The following is an 18858-nucleotide window of genomic DNA, read 5'->3' on the forward strand; positions in this document are numbered from 1 at the left end:
TATTTGGGGCCGAGAGTCATTTAGCATGAATATGAAAATATTGGCCTCAAAAGTTTGATTAATACAAACTCCAACAATTAACTTTGTTTAAATGCCTTTAAGCATATGTTTATGAGACAGCTTTTCAGATTTGCAACAGGTTAACTTAAACATTTCTATTTATTTTTTTAAATCTTAGACAATGGAATCTTTGTTTTAAAATTCTAACAAAAAGGGCAGGGAGCTTCCAGGCTCAGCAGCATGTCTTCTAAAGTTAAATGAAAAGACACACAAATCAATAACTCCCTAAAGTTTAGTAAAGTAAATCAAGTTTTCCAAAATTTCAATATAACTGAAATTTTATAATTTTTTTCTTTCCCTTATTTTTGTTTCAAACAAAAGCCAAAGGTGCAGGGAGTTCCCAGTGTCAGCAGCATCTCTTAATAAGCTCACTGAAAATCTAAATAAATAGCTTCCTGAAGTTTTATAAAGTAAATGAATCGAAGTTAGATAAAATGTATTGTGATTATTGTGATTTTCTAAAAAATACAAAAAAGGCAGATGCCAGTATGCATCAAAATGCACCGATAATCGGTAAAGACCTAATCAAAATGTAATAAAATGAATGAGGTCTCAAGTTTTCTTCTCCCAAAAACTGAATAAATGTTAATTCACATAAAGTCAAAAGTGTAAATTGAATCTGAATAACAGAAAAATAAGAATAGGCATAAATATGTACACTTATTTTACATATACACTGTAAATACAGTTTAAATGTTGTCAGTGTTGTTTCAGCAGGAAAAGGGACCTCAACCTTTGCCAGGTGGTCATATGTTAGCCTTATCATGTTATGTTATTTAATATAAGTTGCACAATATGACAAACAATAATAAAAAAAAAAAAGCTTCAGTTTGGAAATAAGTGAAAATACTCAAAATGCGAGTACAAAGAATGTTCAGGTCAGGGTGTACGCTTCTTTTCTCAGAAGCGATGAAGCCTTTTGTATAACAGGTGAAACATCTTCAAATCCTCAAACAAGTCAAGGTGCTTTCATGACGCAATTAAAAACACAAATATTATAGTTTTTACAAAATTCCCACATTTGCAGAAGGTAAAAGGAACAAGACGAGAGAGCAGGAACAAATCTTGGGTGATGTGGGGAAGAATAAGGAGCCCAGGGTCACAGGTATGATGTACTGGTTCAGAGGGTCAATGGGAAAGGCTGCAGGGGCGGGATGAGAGCAGAGCATCATGGGTTTGGTTGCAGGTGTGGTATCAGGATAGATTTAAGGAACAAGCTGAACAACACAATCCCAAAACGTTTTGGAAGTTCAGGGTTTACACGGGGTTCATTTCGTTACCCTGGCACAGACGCTGCAGTGCTGATTCAGATTCCTGATGGATGAGTTCCTAGCAGGGATGTCATTGGCTTCCCGAATTGACTCAACACTTCCAGGCTGACTGGCAAACACCTCCATTGGAAAGCAATGTAGACAAGTTGAAAATAATAACAAAAAGGGTTATTCCACCTTATGTTAGCCTTCACTCTAAAATTAGGAGTTATGCCAGAGGTGTTCATTGGACTTGTACTTTTTAATTTGTTTTGGACCTTCACATCCTGCAAACAAGAAGTATCACAGCTTCATTTAGATTATGAGAACAACATGTGCTTTGGCAAAAAAACACAGCAATTAAAATATGCAAACATCAAGTCGAAACAACAAACTCAAATAGACGTTCTCAGCTTTTAATTAAAGTGGCTCTGTGCTGGTGATATTACTGGACATTATCTGCTGCTGGGCGGCCAACTGTTATTTTCAGTAATTTAGACATGGAGCAATAGTTTTTTTTTTAGAGCGGGGATTCATGCAAGCAGCATGAGTGTGCATCCACATGTGTTTCAATAAACCATTCTGTCTTAAAATAAATGTGCTGTATGATGATGGAAAAAAAACAAGAACAAATTGAAAATAAAAAGCTGTATTATCTGCTCTGATATGAAACTGCATCTGAATTCATGGGTGCATGTATTGTAACTATTGTTGCTGCTTCAGTGTTGATTTGTTTAGTTAATTTAAAACATTCAATAACAGAAAATTTAACGTATAGTTTCAGTTTGGAGTCGAATACTGCATGAGACTTGCCAGCTTTGGAGTCTGAGACTATCAATGGGAATGCAGATTAAGTTGTTTTTACATAATTTTGAGGGATTTGTGGATATATTCTCATTAGAAGAAAACGAGAAAGAAAGCCTTGGTCAGCCAGAGATTTGTACGCTTCACGTCATTCCCAATCTTTCTCAGGTACAACACATCGGGTCAATACGTCTCAGGCGGATAGGGAGGAACTGTGCAACTGATGCAGACAGGGGAAGTCCTTTCCTCCTTAGACCGTCATTTTTCTTCTCCTCTATCAAGAGAGTAGTGCAGGCTGCCCAGTAAATCTGCTGTAACTCTTCTGCAATCACTGGGAACTTTTCCACCAGTCCAGGAAAATACCCTGCCTCTGAACTGCCTAAGCTCGGTTTACACTATGTTCCCGGCAGCCACGGCAACCACGTTTCAGGCCACAGTGGACAAAACAGGATGGACGTGAGACAACGCAGGGGGACGGGATGGGCAAACGTAACAGGTCGTGATTGCCGTTGGGGCCGTGCCAGATTTTTAAACTGTCAAAAGATTTGCCACGTAGCAAAACGGGATGAATGTCACAAAATGTGGCAGCACGTAATTGGCCGAAACAGAACTTGGAGGCGGTCCATAGTGGGACGGGAGGCTTACAGGAAGTGACGTTTACTGTGCGTTCTATCACGGTTGTTTCACGGTTGCTTCACGTTTTATCACGTCATGGTTCTCACGGCGTAGTTATGGTAGCCGTTTCATCACGTTCAATCGTGGCTTATCCCGGCGTGTGACGGTTTGTGGACCTGCTGTGTTGCGCTCTACTCTGGTCTGCCACAGCGTGCACGGTCTGGCAGGAAGCCTGGTCTGGAGGGGAGTTTCATTGGAGTCTGAGCAATCAACGACAGAACACCTTCTACAAGCTCTGCCCCCGAAAAAGAAATCAAGAGGTCTAAAGGCCACGGCGCACTATTTTTGGGGCAAACGGGGCTGCCGGGAACATAGTGTAAACCTAGCTTTAATGGGATTTTCAAGATGTCCTTTTTCTCTTGAGGCAAACATCTAAGACTGTCACATCTCCTTAAATTGTCAGTTTAGTTGAATAACTTCCAAGTCAAGATACAGGAGGTGATAGGAAATTGAGCCAAGACCAGAGAAGAGAAGTCCCTCCTCCAAATAAAAGCTCCTTTTAAGAGGGCTTACAGTTACTCTAGAGCTCACAGTACAAATACAGCAGTACCAGGCATGTATGCAGCAGTATAACTGCTCTCTATTGAATTACCAGTGTGTGTCATCTTCTGTCTCCCTGCATGTGAGGAACTGGCAACATGTCCGGCGTGTTCTCACGAAGTTAGATAAAGCTATTGAATTAGAGAATCAGTGGATGGATGGAAATTCAGCTTTTTCTGCAGCTGCAACTGTCTGCGTTCTGACAGAGAACAAGGTGAAAGCTTAAAACTGATTAAATCACTTTGAATAACATTAAAATTGGTGGCTGAATATAATAAGACACCTTTATTGAATTTCATATTGACTGTATGTATGACTGGAAAGCACTCATTTTGTTGTATGATTACAAAGACTATAGGACAATCCTCCTGTTACAGAACTCATATTTGAATGAAGGTGTCCAAACTTTTTTTGCCACAAACAGAAAAGTATATAAAGGGCCAGGCCACTTGATTCATGTGTGGTATCTCTCTTTATTATTGCTGAGGGCCAATTAAAAGCGGCTCAGTTGGGTTGCAGGCCAGAGTTTGTACAACTGTTGTTTACAATCTCCTGTGTCTCCAGGCGGCTTCACTCCATCCAGCTCTTTTGCCGTCGTTCTCCGTCCCCCACGGTGCGTCATGCTGGCTGCCATCCAAAGCATTTAAGATGCAGAATTTTAAAGCATTTGAATGGCCTGTTGACAACAACACCCAGCACCTGTATCTGACTTGACATGATCATTAAGTCACTGTTTGTTGTGTGCACTTAAAGGCTGATAGGCTCAGTCAGGCGTGCACAGAACAAATCCAGTATGTCGCTTGTGTTTCTGTTATGGAGAGGGAGCTCAATTTAACACAAACCCAACTCTTCCTCTTTTTCAGACCTATTTTTATCTTACAATTGGACCAGTAATTCTACACCTCGTCATCAGCAGGTTCAAACGGACAAATGTTGACTTGCAGGGTTAATGCAGGGTGAGGCGATCGTGGTCCCAGCGGTGTGGCAGAAACGCTGCTGTCTGGTGTCAAAATGTGGCGACAGAGGTGAAGGATCACGAGGCTCCTCGAGGGTCACCGCTCACCATGGAAACAGGCCGAAGTGAAACCAGCAAAATCTTCTGCGTGCAACATGACAGCCAGCTGTAGCGTGCTGATGTTGTCAGCTCCTGAATACGCAGCAGCGCACAATAACAAGTGGCACGAGTCTATGTTACAGGGACTGGCAGACACTGGAGCATGTGCTCCTCATTGTTACGCTCAGAATCTGCTGACACGGTGCATGGTGCCTTCTCATGAAATCAGGCTTGAGTCAGTGTGTGTGTGTGTGTGTGTGTGTGCTTTACTCTTACTATTCTCTGCTGACGCTGCTTTTTCCTCAGCCTGATGAACTCCTTGTGTTGCCTTGAGACAAAGTTCACCGCTGCGTACTCCAGCAGGGCCGCGAAGACAAACAGAAGGCACACTGCCATCCAGATGTCGATGGCCTTCACATAGGACACCTGGAAACAAACAGTCCCGCAGGGATCAACATGCAATCAATCGGGCTGACTGATGATTTGTGTTTCGCTCACAATTGCTTCGGACCGTAATGACACATATCTTTAGGCTGGCCTGAAATTAGAATGAGTCAGTGGGGATGTGGGCGGCTGACGCACAGCCTGGTGACGGGTCGCGGCTAAGACTTCAGGAGAGTCCCGGTCGTGTCGTTCACGAGAGACAATATGTCACAGCCAATCAGCAACGCCCACTGAGCAAAGCATTGTGGGGAAAGTTCATCCAACTCAGCAGCAGTTTGCTGACTGTTCCAGAAAGTGTACACGCAGAGAAATGAAATAAACAAACAGAAAGTGGCATGCATTGTGTTAATTGCTCTCTGCTGAATCAGATTTTCCCTCATGCATAATCAGCATAAGCACATTTATTGTCTCCTCAATCCAAATCATCCCTGAAACGATTCTTTCATGCAGCTTCGAAAGGAAGAGACATGCTCACGTTTCACAGTGTGTTATGGAGTATTAAGGTTCTTTTTTCATCAAATATTAGCCTTAAATGCAAAAGTATTTTACAAATGAAGTAATTAATATATGTAGGAACAAAATGTGAGAATAGTCTCCAAAAATCTCTCTTTTTTTTTTTTTTGCAAAGGTAGGACATAATGAAATACACATTGTATTACTGACTGTTGGGCCCTGATGTTTTCTGGTGTCTGAGGGTTACTGCATGCTCACTTCACCCCCATCATGGGTATCAACCCCAGATCGTCCCCCGGAATTTAATGCTCTTTAAGAAAGATGAAAAGGACTCGTATGTCATTGTTTATTGTACCTCTTGTTTTGATCTTCTATTGAGCTTCTCATTTCATTACCAACTGCAATGAGACCTTTTGTTTGTTCTGAGGTTTTTGGGCTAAGGATGTGTTGGGATTTTGATCTTTATGATATACATCATTGTGACTGTAAACAGGCTGAATTTGCCAACATGTGAACACTGTGTTTAGAATCTCTGCTTTACTGGTTACTATCAAAATCTATGACCAAAAAGTTGCCTTCTCTTTGTGCCCTAAGGCTTCAGACAGCATATTGTGACATTCATGATAAATTGACCCCATTCACAGCTGACCTGCTTAAATTCACTTGCACCAATGAATTCACCTGCCTCCGTGAACAAACCGTCACACGACCGTCACACGACCGTCACACGACCGTCACACGTCCATAAACTCACCTTGGGCAGCGAGGCCCTCGAACCGGAGCTCTGCGTGGTCATCGTCAGAACGGTGGTGATGCCCAGACCAACCCTGGCCGGTGCGGCGTCCATGTTTATCCAGAAAGACACCCAGGAAAGGATGACGATGAGGAGGGAAGGGATGTACATCTGAATCAAGTAGTAACCCATCTGACGTTCCAGGTGGAACTTGACCTCGATGCAGGTGAATTTACCTGTTGGCACATGACAAATCGCTGCTTCTTGAAGTGCTTAAAGTGACAGTGACGTTTTAGCTTGGTTTCTACGTTTTGACCTGGATGAAAGGGGTTAAGTCTTCGTGAAATCACAAGCAAGCAATGAGCTGTAGGTTAAATACCCACAGCAGCCCCGGATGTATGCTTGTCACTGCAGTGAATGTGTCGCTCATACATCTGGAGGAACGACCAGCTGAAGCACACAAATCCGATTTGAACTTCTAACATGTGGTGTGAGGATTTGTGAGGTTTCTCAACACTTTAAATGGAATTTGTAATGCACCTGTATTGTAGTACTTGGTGCAGTAGCCCAAATCCTTCTCCTCTTTCAGCACAAACTGGGGGAGGGTGAGATCGTCAGCCACCTGAACGGGATTCTCAGTAAGCCACTCGAAGATCAGGTCGTTCATGGTGTAACCGACTGGAAGAGAAGACAACGAGACACAACGAGACATTTAAACACGTTGCTTGATTCACTTGACTTTTATGATTGGAGTACTAAACAAGAGCACGGCTCCTTAGTGGAAAATCATTTTCTTAAAAGGAACCCCTGAACTCTAAAATTTTATAATTCAATTCCTCCATCTAAAATTCCCCTTTACAAACAAACTTTTGAAAGAACGCAATCCCAGTGCATTAAGAATTAAAATGTTGAGGAGAAGAATACATTCAACAAAATATGAAACACTGTAACTTTCATAATATGACAAATAAGAGAAATAAACATGCTTTGAAGGGAATGTATAACATGAAAAGATGACCGATTTTATCATATTATTGCCAAAATAATAATATTACTGCTAGTACTACTACTAATAGTAATAAGAAAAAGACAAAGAATTTCTCTCTGGGATTAATAAAGTATTTCTATTGTATTGTATTGTATTTTTCTTTGATGGTTTCAGAATGCTCCACATCCAGTTTTCAACATCGGGACAATGTCTGTCTGGTAAGATCAGCGCGGGCAGGTTTCAGTGTTCTATACAGCTGTATATCATCTGCATAGCAATGCAAATCTATGTCAAGATGTCAACACAGATGTCAAAAATAAGAACTGATCTAACATAACAACCTCTGTGTTCGTCTGCTTCACTAGTGGAAAAATAAATGCACTGATGCCTCAAACCAGCTGCAGCGGCTATTAACCATTCCTGTCGTCACTACTTCTCCTCCTTAACTTCATGTTTCTCTGGCATCTTGTTACCAGAGTGTAAATTCTGCTGGTTTAGAAATCAGAAATTCTGGCTAATGAGCTGGAGAGTGAAGTTTAAAAACATGGAGAATTGCAGCTCTGCCCATCTGTCGTCCTGTTTGTCACAGTAAAGGTCACGCCCAGCACAGCTACAGTCGTGTTGTCATGGATGTTTGAAGGTTACAGAATTATGTGAGGACGCGAGGAGCATATCTGCTGGAAACACGGTGGATGTGCCGACACACATCGGGCTGATTAATTCAACTCAGATATTGGGATAAGTTTTATAGTTTATTTTTGCAAATTAATGTACAGTTTACAGAACCCCTCAGACAACACCACTCAGGGCAGGTCAGTAATTATTTTACTTACATGCTAAACAAAATCTCGTATGCGTTGATTTGCACTATCTTTTTGAAGGTTGCATTCCTCACAGCTGCCAGATTATAGGTGTATTAAAAACGCATGCCGCACACAACAACAACAACAACAACTTGGAGTTCCTTCACATATCTGAATAATACTGATGTCTGCTGGGACCCTTAAGGGCCTGAGTTACACAGGCATCAATTATTCAGGATGTTATACCCAATCATGCAGCACCGGTCTGAAAAACACCAGCACTAAAACACACAGGCATCTTGCTCATGAGGAGAATTCACTGTCTTTCACACAACCAAGGGGAATACCAATGCTTTCCTAAGATAATGAAATGGTTTTCTTCTTCAGCTAAGAGCCGTCAAAACAAAACAGACAGTGTTCAAGGCACAATGAAATGAAATTAACAAGCCAGGAAAACGTATCTAAGCATGGAAAAGACAATTAGTCAAGTCATCTTCTTTTTCAATCTTAAAAGTCAACACTCTAATACAAACCACCGGTTGTGCCGCTCTTTCCCCTTAATGTATAAGTTACAAAGTAGATTTGAGGTTCCGGAACACTAACGGCTCGAGGCGTAGCGAAGCAGTAAGAGCCGCATATATGGGGCTTTGATGTGTCGGAATAAAGAACGATCCTATGGTTGGCTCTATTTATATATCTATAGAAGCCTGTGGCATAAAAGGCCAGAAAAGCACATTGGCCTTGGCTCTCTCAAACATCCAACGATACCTCTTATTTTCGCCTCTCCCCATCACCGGAGCTTCTTTTTCATGTTGAGCAGATGGTGTTGCCACAGCTCCAGTGGAGGCAGTAAAACCTATAACGTCCTCTTAACATTAAGCTCTAGCCAAGGTGATCACACCCTCGGGTGGTGTACCGACACTTGTCAACACAAGGCCAAATATCCTTGCTAGACATTTAATCAGAAAAGATCACGTCTTCTCTAATGGCAGTGCAATGTGATGCTGCTGCCAAAACACAAAAACATGCACGGCCTGTTTTATCGGTGAATCCCCTCTCCAAGTACGTGAAAAAAGGTTGAAATGTATTTGTGTTTATTATTTGTCTGTGTGTGGATTTGAAGAAACAAATCAGGCTGCTTCTTAGAAAAAACACTATCCTGTGAAAAACAACGCTTGTTCTTATTAAATCAGATAAAGGTGTGAGAGATGATACCAGCTTTACGTTTGATTTATTTATTTGTGGGGAAATCTTGCTCAGAATATAACTTCATCGTCCAAGTGCTTCTCTGTTTCACAGCTGGAGAAACTTAAACCATTTTGTCCCTGTAATTAGGTCACCTCTAGGGACAGGGGTTGGATCACATATAATAAAAGGAAACAAAATTAAAGTTTTATTATTTATATCCTGGAAATTGGTTTCATGAGGGCAGATACTATCTCTGCTAAAGGCGAGAAAGAACTGAATAGAGAAAATAGGATTTCTATCCGGTTTTATTGGTGCAATAATATTCTAAATGGGCTTCAAAAGCACTGTCTTCCACTTTTATCAAAATTTGAGCCTTTAAAAAGTGCAAGAAATGTAAATGTGTAAAATGCAAAACCACTTCACCAACCAACCTAATTATCTTGCAATCTGTCAAGATTTCCTCATTTTGCATGGCGCATGTATCACAGAGGTTCACAATAGTTCAGACAATGTGTGGTTGTTTTCATCAGTGCAAATACAGTTATGTTTGTCGTCTCTGACCAGTTTTCTAAAATTACCGCTGTAATCAGCAGTATCAGCTATAACTGGCCAATAAACTCATACTGGCTTCATGACGTGAGTAAAAATGTAGCTGTGGATGACCTAACGTTGGCCATTTACTCCCCGGAGACAAGATGTGATTGTCATGACAGGGATTATCTTCCTGTTTACATAATATTTAACCCAACAAATTAATGAAACATAAGACGCCTCTGGTGGCAATCACATTGAGTTACCATCATGAATGCATGAGACGGAGAGAATAACCGATTACAATATGGCACCAGGCTTCTGACAATAGAGACTGATCTCTTCTAGTTTTAACTTTGGATGTATTAAAAAATACTTGATGGCTTCAGTTTGTTACTGTTGCACCTGAACAACAAAGCTGCTGAAGATATGTGTGTAACTCAGAAAGCTGGCAAAATAGACGAATGGTTCAAAGTCGTCAAAGATGCATCCCAAATGGTAAAACTGACTTGCTCTGTCAGGATTCAGAACAATTCTGTCAGATATTTTTTTGATTGTTTCCCATATTTTTTCTCAGTGTAAAATTAAGAAAAGGTCACGTCAAGGGAGTGAGTGATGCTCTTAAATGTAAGTGTACTATTCTCTGATCTAATAAAAAAAAATTAATAAACCCTAAACCGGCACAAATGTGCATTTGCCTGCATGTGGAACGTAATCTAGTAATGAAACACACCTGACAGATGCACTAAATAAATAAATAAATACATAAATACATTCATTCATTCATTTTCTTCCGCTTATCCGTTTCCGGGTCGCGGGGGTGACAGTCTGCGCACCGTCACCCAGATCACACCGCACCATTTAAGAACCTTCCTGCAGGTGGTGAGCCCACGGGAAGGCCATTTATGACATAAATACATAAATAAATAAATAAATACAGAAAGAAAGAAAGAAAGAAAGAAAGAAAGAAAGAAAGAAAGAAAGAAAGAAAGAAAGAAATGTTGCACTCCGCCTTCATGTATTTCCATATGAAATGATCCCAATCCACAAGCTGAGGAATTTGCAGATTGATGTACAACTTACAGTGAGATTTTCTCCCTCTGAAAATGCTTGCATTGTACAAAATAAATGTGTTTTGTTTGAAAAGGAGGTGCAGATCCACTTTGCCTTCAGCTGATAAGCTGCCGTTACTGTGACGGGAGGCATTTCCTCGACTGGCTCACCACCACCTCTGTGTGCAGACTTTAAGACATTTTCTTTGTTGTAGCTCAAATTTTGACTGAGCTACACATCACCTCACATTTTCCTTCTCAAATCCAGATTTATTTGTTCTAACACTCGTATGTTTAAACAACTCTCTCTACAAAGAGGTCGAGGCTCCTCACACCATTCAATCAGATAAACATGGAGGTGATGCAGTGTCCAGCAGGTTGTTCTTTTGTAAAGAAGATCTCAAACACACGTAATTCTCACTTGAACACTCATGTTTGCATGTCATGTTAATCACAGTTTCCTTTTCAGTAAACTAACTGAAATCTGTTTGTGCAGGTGTGCAGTTGAGCACATTCTATGCAGGATCTTAGTAAATATTTCTCTTGGTAGCAATTGAACAGCCTCAATAGAAAATGAAGTTAGAAAATCTCAAACTAATACTAAACTAAATACCTAATGGTTTATATTAGGAGTGAAGCAAGTTAAGGCAGTTTGAAAGCCGGGCAATAAGAAGAAAATGGGAAATCAAAGGGAGACAAAATGGGAAGGTTGGGAGAAAGGGAAGAGAAATAAATGAAAACTCACAGCTCTCAAGCTGCATGGTACAGGTCTGAATATCCATGGGGAAATTCTTCAAGTCCATAGGGCAGGACAGGGTTAGAGTCAGCCTGAGACAGAAAAACAGATTGGAAGAGAGAAGAGGAGCCACAGGGAATGTCAGAAGGCACACAAGGGCTCAAGGAGAAGATACTAAACATAAAGACAGATGATACCAGATAGAAAGAACTGTGAAAAACGTCCGTGACAAGTAAGTATCTGTGTGAAATCCTTGGTTTAATCAAATAATATTTGACAAGAAAAAAAGAAAATCCTACACAGGTTTTTCATCAAAAACAACAGATTGGAAAACATCTCGACTCTCTCTTCCATTTGATCACACCACGCACCGCAGTAATAGCCAAGTAATTGGTGTAGCCATCCCTACTTTTATTTGTTGTTGTGTTGATGCATTAAGCCTTCAAGATTTCTTGGAGAGAAAAGAGAGAGATGCTATTTGGGAGTCTGTCTGGTGGAAAGCTGTGTAATTACCTGCTGTAATGTGTTGCCCAGAGGCAAGACATAAGCTGCTGGCGATACAAACACACAGGCAGCCGTTTGCTACTGTGTTTTCATGACACGCTATCTGTTCCACCAGAAGAAGAACAAATAATCCAGTGATTGACTATCCCCATTGTCAACTACAGTGTATCATGTACTAAGAGCACACAAAGATCAACAATCAATACTGTAAATCAGATGATCAGTAATCAGTGGTCTGAGTGCAGAGTTGCTCTCTGCAGACGCAACCATGTCCAATAAAGTGAACATAGTAATAATCAAACCTGCAAATCTTGTCTACCTCATCATGCTTGGGGAGATATTGAAACTGAAATTTGATTGTTCTGACAAACTGAGTGAGACTGGACAGTTTATTATCACTGGTTTATCTTTAAATATCAAAAAAAACAGTGACAAAAAAAAAACACACATCCTCTCCTGTTGTAGTTTCATAAATCATCTGCAAATATTCCTCCTCCTGCTCCTGTTTCGTTTAACGCATGGACTTCAAAGACTCGGTCACACACTCGCCGCTTGACATTTCCGTGCATTTTTTTTCTCCAAGCTTGCACTCTATTAGTATTTCGGCGACCTGCAGCGCAGCCCGGTGGGTGGAGAGGGGCAGTGGGGTGTGTGACCGGCAATTCAGCAGTCTGCTGCCACCGAGAGCCAAGAGGTCATGGAGGAGGGGGACTCAATAAGTTTCAGTTAGTTTCAGGGCTTTATGGTGTGTATGGGAAGGTGAGCTCTTCATAACCAGCTTATTTCCTTGTAATGCTCAACAATAAAACAGTTCCCAGGTTAAAATACATGATGTACTATAAGCACAAGTTTAAAAAAAAAAAAGTCATAAATAATACTGTTGAAGTCCCTATTCAGAGATCATTTTACATGACAGGAATAAGGCAAAAATATTAGTTTTTTTCGATAAACAAATTTAAGAATCTTAATTTTATTTTATTTTTTTTACTTTGAAAACGGTTATTTCAAGTGCAAAGTCACAGAGACATTAAGGCAGTCAGTATTGAATCATTGATTAATACTTTGTATTTTTTTTTATGCTTATATTTCTCTTAGTAATAGCATCTGAATGTTTAGTTCAGAATCTATTAGAATTTTTTTACACACAAAAATGTGGATTTTACACACCAGAAATTCTGATCCCAGTGTCTGATCAAGCTCCATGTAGGTCTGGTGTCTTATACCGCCTCGGTTCTGCTCTTAAGTTTTGAAATATTTATTTTTACCTGATGCTGTACAGAACGCTGCCGTCTTGGAAAATCCGTAGTAGCTTGTTATCAGTGGTGACCTCGTGAAAGTTGGCTCCTTTCTCGTTTGCAAAGAATAAATCAGGCTTCCAGATCGAGTCCAGCATGGATGGATCCAGATCCAGCGAGTCATCTGGGTATTCACTGTAAGCCAGACGAGGGTCGTTCCATTTCTGCCGTAAGAATACATTAAGCCTGTAGTCCTGTGGAGAAAGCCAGGGTGTAGGTAAAAGAAAATATATCATCAGGACAGATTGTAGCGCATAAGAAGAGCTCAGGAGTCGATTATTATTGTGTAGTGGGTTAAGAAGCTTCTGGGACGGGTGCGGTACTGGTCACTCACCTTTAAAATATAAATCAAACATCTCAATGAGATCAATGTAATATCACTAACCCAAAACCACTTTCATTTCTAACAAGTGGGAGATTAAACGTTGTGCCACTGCAGGAGATTGCATCATGATGTGGAGCATTACTGTGGACAATCAACATGTCTGATTGTGAGAAGAAAATAGTCTGAGAACAGTGGACATGACACCCGACCACGATGAGCGATCAGTGGAGTCACTGAAGACGATCCATCTCTGCAAAGTGACACGACTAAGTCTGGATAATATAAACTTAATGTATGCAGAAATGCCCGTCCTTCTCCATAGTTGGAGATTTAGTGTACTGATTGAACAAGATGTCGGTTCAGTCATGCGTGCTGGTTGTGGGCAGGGGATTGGCAGTGTTTGCCAGGCCAAGGACAGGCACTAATACAATGCTGATTGGACCATCACATAGCTGTGGGAGTAATGAAACCAAAATTCTAATGTGTTTGATTAATTCAGAGTTCATCTTTGGGCTAAATGTGTCTGTTGCTTTTCCTGCTCACCTACTTCATTTATAAGAGTTAAAGCTTCACAGGCACATGCAATGACATCATTCGTGTTGTTGCTCCCTGGGCTAACCTGACTGCAGGGTTGATCCTCCCTCAGATACCCTTAAACAATCCACTGCTGCATTATTGCGCTGACCAAGCAGCAACAACGCTGTGAGTGCAGACTTTAAGGTCCTGCCATTTTTCTCCCTTCCCCTGGTTTTCATTCATTTTCTCAATTTTTCATTTTAATTGCAGCATGGACAGTTCATTATCAGCATGTCAGTGACCCATTGGTCTCTGAAGGTTGCACTGTTATGCTCCAGGTAACAGAAAAGAGAGAATGGCCTCAGCGCCGACAGGATTAGGATGAAAAGAGAAAAAGAAAGAAGGAGAGGATTTCAAATTGTGATGCCAGATAAAATATGACGCAAACAAACGCATGAACAAATTTATTTGCAAATGTAAAATCTAAAAGTGTAGTGTGTACTGAGAAACATGTGAAATACTCTTCTTACCATGGTGGTTTCAGTGATCGAGCCAAAGCTGTTGATGAAAATATTACAGGTGACATTCACAGGTGGGCCTGAGGGAAGAAACAAAACAGAGTAATCTATTTCCTCTGTTGTAAGATTCATGGTATTATACAGAGATGTGCACAAATTGCAAGAAAACGTTGTTTTGCCTAAATAAAGTTTAAATTGGACTATTCTCATAGAGATATTAATCAGTATTGACTAATTGCTCAGTTCAATCAATGATAATCAATACATTTTTTAGCCTTTAAAATCTGAGAGTTACTACAGCAATTTGTTTTTTTTAAACAAGTTACCCCTAAAAAATTCACAGACAAGAAATTGGAACGAGAATAACTGACAAAACATAATTGATTCCCAGATTGTGTTTATTCTTTTAACTGAAAAATCACATAAAAACAATCCAGAATATCTATAAACAGTTTATATTACACCAACCTATAAGCAAATGTGTGCATTTCCACTGCTCTATTTTTCTCATCTGCCTTCTCCTGCTGTTAGAATCCCCCCCCCCCCCCCGCCTTTTTTTTACACACAAAACACATCCACCCATAATGACAGTTGAATAAGTCATTCACCTTTATTCTGCAACACTAATAATCACACAAACAGCAAAATCTTGAGAAACAAACATTCATCTTCTGTGCCACTTTATTTACAGTTGCAAGAGCTGCAGCCACATTGCAGCTCAATATGGCCAAAGGCAGAGTTCAGCTTGGACAAGACTAAAGTCCATCATGGATCAAACCGAAAAAGAATTCAACACAGTTTCATAATGTGTTAACTGGGGGCAACTGTCATAAGCGTCCATGGCATTATGGTCACAAAACCTCTGTCTAAACTCAATATATCCAGAACTTAAAATGAAAAACCTTCAAAAAGTCTTCTGCTTTGTATGGACAGCATGTCCCCAAACCGCAGCCTGTAACTTTCATGTATTACAAATTGTTCCTGCACTAGAAAATGGTTGCAAGTGAACAAAATCCAGGTTTTTGCACAAAGTGTGCCCCTTTATTTTTTCATAGTATGAAAACTGTAGGAGAAGATGTCACTGTGCAGCTGTATGAGAGGAAAACAAAAAAATCAGTTGCTAATTTAAGGAATCGGTAAGTAGAGCAACTTGCTGTCACTGTAGAGAATAACATACAGTGTAGTGCATGGCTGGAAATGTCCGAAATATCCTGCAGTTGTGACAAAACAACATGTGGAACATACGTGCATGAGAGTGTTCATCTGTTATGCTTTCGCTGCACAGATCAACTGGTGTTGTTGTTTTGTCTTTTTTCTTTTCTAGTGCTTGTGCTCTCTGCTGGGTGTTCTCCAGGGCTGCTGTGATGGTGTGCTTGGCAAACACTGTACCTTTGAAGTTGGGCCTGATGCGGGCATCATACCCTGACGTTCTCCCCATGAGCTTGTCCAGGAAGTCCGAAGGTGACAGCTGTGGTCCTGCCCTGCTGGGGGGCTTTATCTCCTCCTTACAGGAGCTCAGTCTGATGTTACCCAGGAAGGGAGGCGGAGACGGGGGCAAACACGAAGGAAAAAAAAAGAGAGAGAGGCGGTTTGAAAAAACAGTGCAGGAGGAGGAGGATGTTGTGTGCATGTATGTATGAGAGGTATCAGTGGGGGAGGTAGTGAAGAAAATAATGAGAAGCCAACAGAATGAGAAGCCAACAGCAATCAGCAACTCAGTCATCAGCAAAAAATACCCAGCGGTGGATGGGAAATGAGGTTGAAAAATGAGGACTGGTTGGCTTGCCTCAGCTGGCAGCTAAAAGCTTATCTATTTCACATCATGTATCAGACTTATTGTGGTTGTTAGAGACTAACTGCAGAGAGGCAAAACAGAAGCAGAGGTAAACTTCTCTCCTCTTCTGCGCTTCCCACTGCTTGCAGCTTAGCAGGGCTAAAGCTTGACAGATTGATGGCTCAATTGAAATGCTATGAATGTCACACCAGGGAGAGGAAGGAGTTGATACGGGCTCCGGTGAGGCTCAGGCAGCCACTGACAGGAATAACCAGCAGGCCAGAGAGAAATGGTAAAGAGGGGGACGGGACACTGAGAGAAATTAGAAGGAAAAAACTGAGAAAGACAATACTCTTTAAGCCAAGAAGCTTCGGTTCAAACTGGATTTGGCTGCCCTCTGGCCCCGGCTGTAGCACAGCATTTTTTGATTCTGATACGACGGTTAACGGTTCACGATTTCACATGATCTAAGGCTCCGTGGTATAGATGGCAGGTTCAATCCCCTACGTGGCACAGCTTTGCTGATGCCCTGTGATCTCCGGAGTGTGTGGAGCCTGATCCTGAATTGATCCACCAATCTTATGGCTTCTTAGTTGTATTTAGAGTCGCAGAAACGGCATAGACAGGGACTCCAGGATGGAGGACTTTGAACAGGATATTTTTGGACCTAGAAAAGTAAATTTGAAGTGATACCGAAATTTATTTCAGTTGGAATCGATCAGAGAAAGATCGAAACTGAACATGTAACTAGAGAGCCCAATCAACCTGACGACTGTTGTGTTGATAAATGTTATGTTGACAGGGTCTGACTTGGGATGCCGGGTGGTCTTTCTCAAGGTTTGTGGTTTTGATCACCCATCTCACTCTGTTGACGTGTCCTTGAGCAAAGACAGAAAACCCGAAATGGTGTGTGTGTGTGTGTGTGTGTGTGTGTGTGTGTGTGTGTGTGTGTGTGTGTGTGCACGGTGGTTTACTGTTTACACTTCATCCAGATCTATATCCTACTTATTCTCATTGCCTATTTATTGCCTCATGATGATCAAAGCAATCTCAATCAGGCCAACAGGTCATATGTCTTGGAGTGCAGTTGACCTATATTCCTCCTGCTTGAACGAATGACAACAAGCGTAAATATAATTTGGATAAGTTCTTTGACACTGTACCATATTAACATATACAACATCCAAAACCTTTACTTGTGTAACACTCTAAATAGAAGAGACAAGTGGAGTCAAAAGAACTGAAATGAACTACTGAAAGATATTTGTTCCACCTTTGCTCATCTTTTGTCTGCAGCCAAATCACCATACATTTGTGCAACCACCAGTGTTTATATTGTACTATGAGACACAAATTAAAAGTGTAACATGGCATCGAGGAGCTGTTAGATTAGTTCAGGGGTCTCCGACCTCGGTCCTCGAGGGCCCCTGTCTTGCATGTTTTAGCTCTCTCCCAGTTGCAAGACACCTGATTACAATGAGGGGCTCATTGTTGGGCATTCTCACAACCTTGGTGATGACATCATCATTAGATTCAGGTATGCTGAAGCAGGGGGAGAACTAATACATGCAGGACAATGGCTCTCGATGACTGAGGATGGACACCCCTGGATTAGTTCAATTGGCTCCGGTGCATCGTGACCTCCACAAGACAAAATGCACAATATACACAGCAGACATGGGCGACTGGTGGCCTGCACATTAGCACATTATAATTTTTATATTTATCAAAGACGTCACTGTGAGCGGCGCTCATTCTGGTGTTAGTGACAGTTTAATGTTGTTTTAGAGTTGCCAGACTTCTGAGCCTTCCAGTGGAAAACCCGGTAAGGCTCATTGTAAATGAGCCTTAACATGTCGGGGGGGGGGAACAGCCAATCTGGCAACAGCAGCCACCAGAGTCACACCGCCGCATACGTCATCAAAATATGAAGCATCACGACAAAAACAAGTAGAAGACAGCAGCACAACCTCAGACTCTGTCTCCACATTTAATACTTCATCTTCGTATGGCTACCGTACTTTCTGGACAACAAGCCGCTACTTTTTTTTTTTTTTTTTACAAGCTTTGGAGGACGACTCGACTTTTCAAGGGTTAAGAAGCTTCATGCTGCTGATACTGGGTGATGCGTTCAGGTGCATCAAGTAACTCCAAAGCTCGCAGCAACATATTGAAAAAAAAAAGAATTATGAACTAGTTCATTTTTGGAACTATGAATTTAGAACTATGAACTGAACTAGTTCATATTAAAATTTGTGAACTGAACTTTGAACTGGTTCATGTAGACACTGAACTTTCCCAACACTGCCTGTCAATCACTCTTGTGTGGGGAGGCGGGGGGGGGGGGGGGGGGGGGGGGGGGGGGGGCACCTGGCACACCTGACTGCTGCATGAGAGCCCCGTGAGGAGGAGAGAGAGAGAGAGAGGTTGTTTTGATTATTTATTTTGGATATTTACAATGTCTTTTTTCATAATACAATTCCAATTTTAAATATTCTTAAGAAATAAAAGTTTACTTATCTTTAAAAGGTTTTACTTGCATTATTAAACCATTATTAATATATTAGTGGAAAAATGGTATCAAAACAGAAATATTATCGTTTATCGCAATAATT

General features: G+C 41.0%; 1 protein-coding gene across 2 annotated transcripts in view; it reads right to left on the reverse strand.

Annotated features, from left to right (window-relative positions):
- Positions 1–18858, reverse strand: part of glra4a (glycine receptor, alpha 4a) — a 58863-nt gene that overhangs the window by 4648 nt on the left and 35357 nt on the right. The window contains exons 2-9 of one of the 2 annotated variants that reach the window (XM_080465192.1): positions 15859–15989; positions 14482–14549; positions 13081–13304; positions 11321–11403; positions 6554–6691; positions 6035–6249; positions 4660–4809; positions 1341–1451 (exon numbers count right to left, since the gene is read on the reverse strand). In XM_080465192.1, the coding sequence (XP_080321318.1) occupies positions 1341–1451; positions 4660–4809; positions 6035–6249; positions 6554–6691; positions 11321–11403; positions 13081–13304; positions 14482–14549; positions 15859–15989 (1120 nt within the window). The remainder of the gene's footprint in view (positions 1–1340; positions 1452–4659; positions 4810–6034; positions 6250–6553; positions 6692–11320; positions 11404–13080; positions 13305–14481; positions 14550–15858; positions 15990–18858) is intronic. The other variant, XM_080465193.1, reaches the window with a different exon arrangement.

The sequence above is a fragment of the Lipophrys pholis genome (genome assembly GCF_963383615.2).
Source record: "Lipophrys pholis genome assembly, chromosome: 6".
NCBI lineage: Eukaryota > Metazoa > Chordata > Actinopteri > Blenniiformes > Blenniidae > Lipophrys > Lipophrys pholis.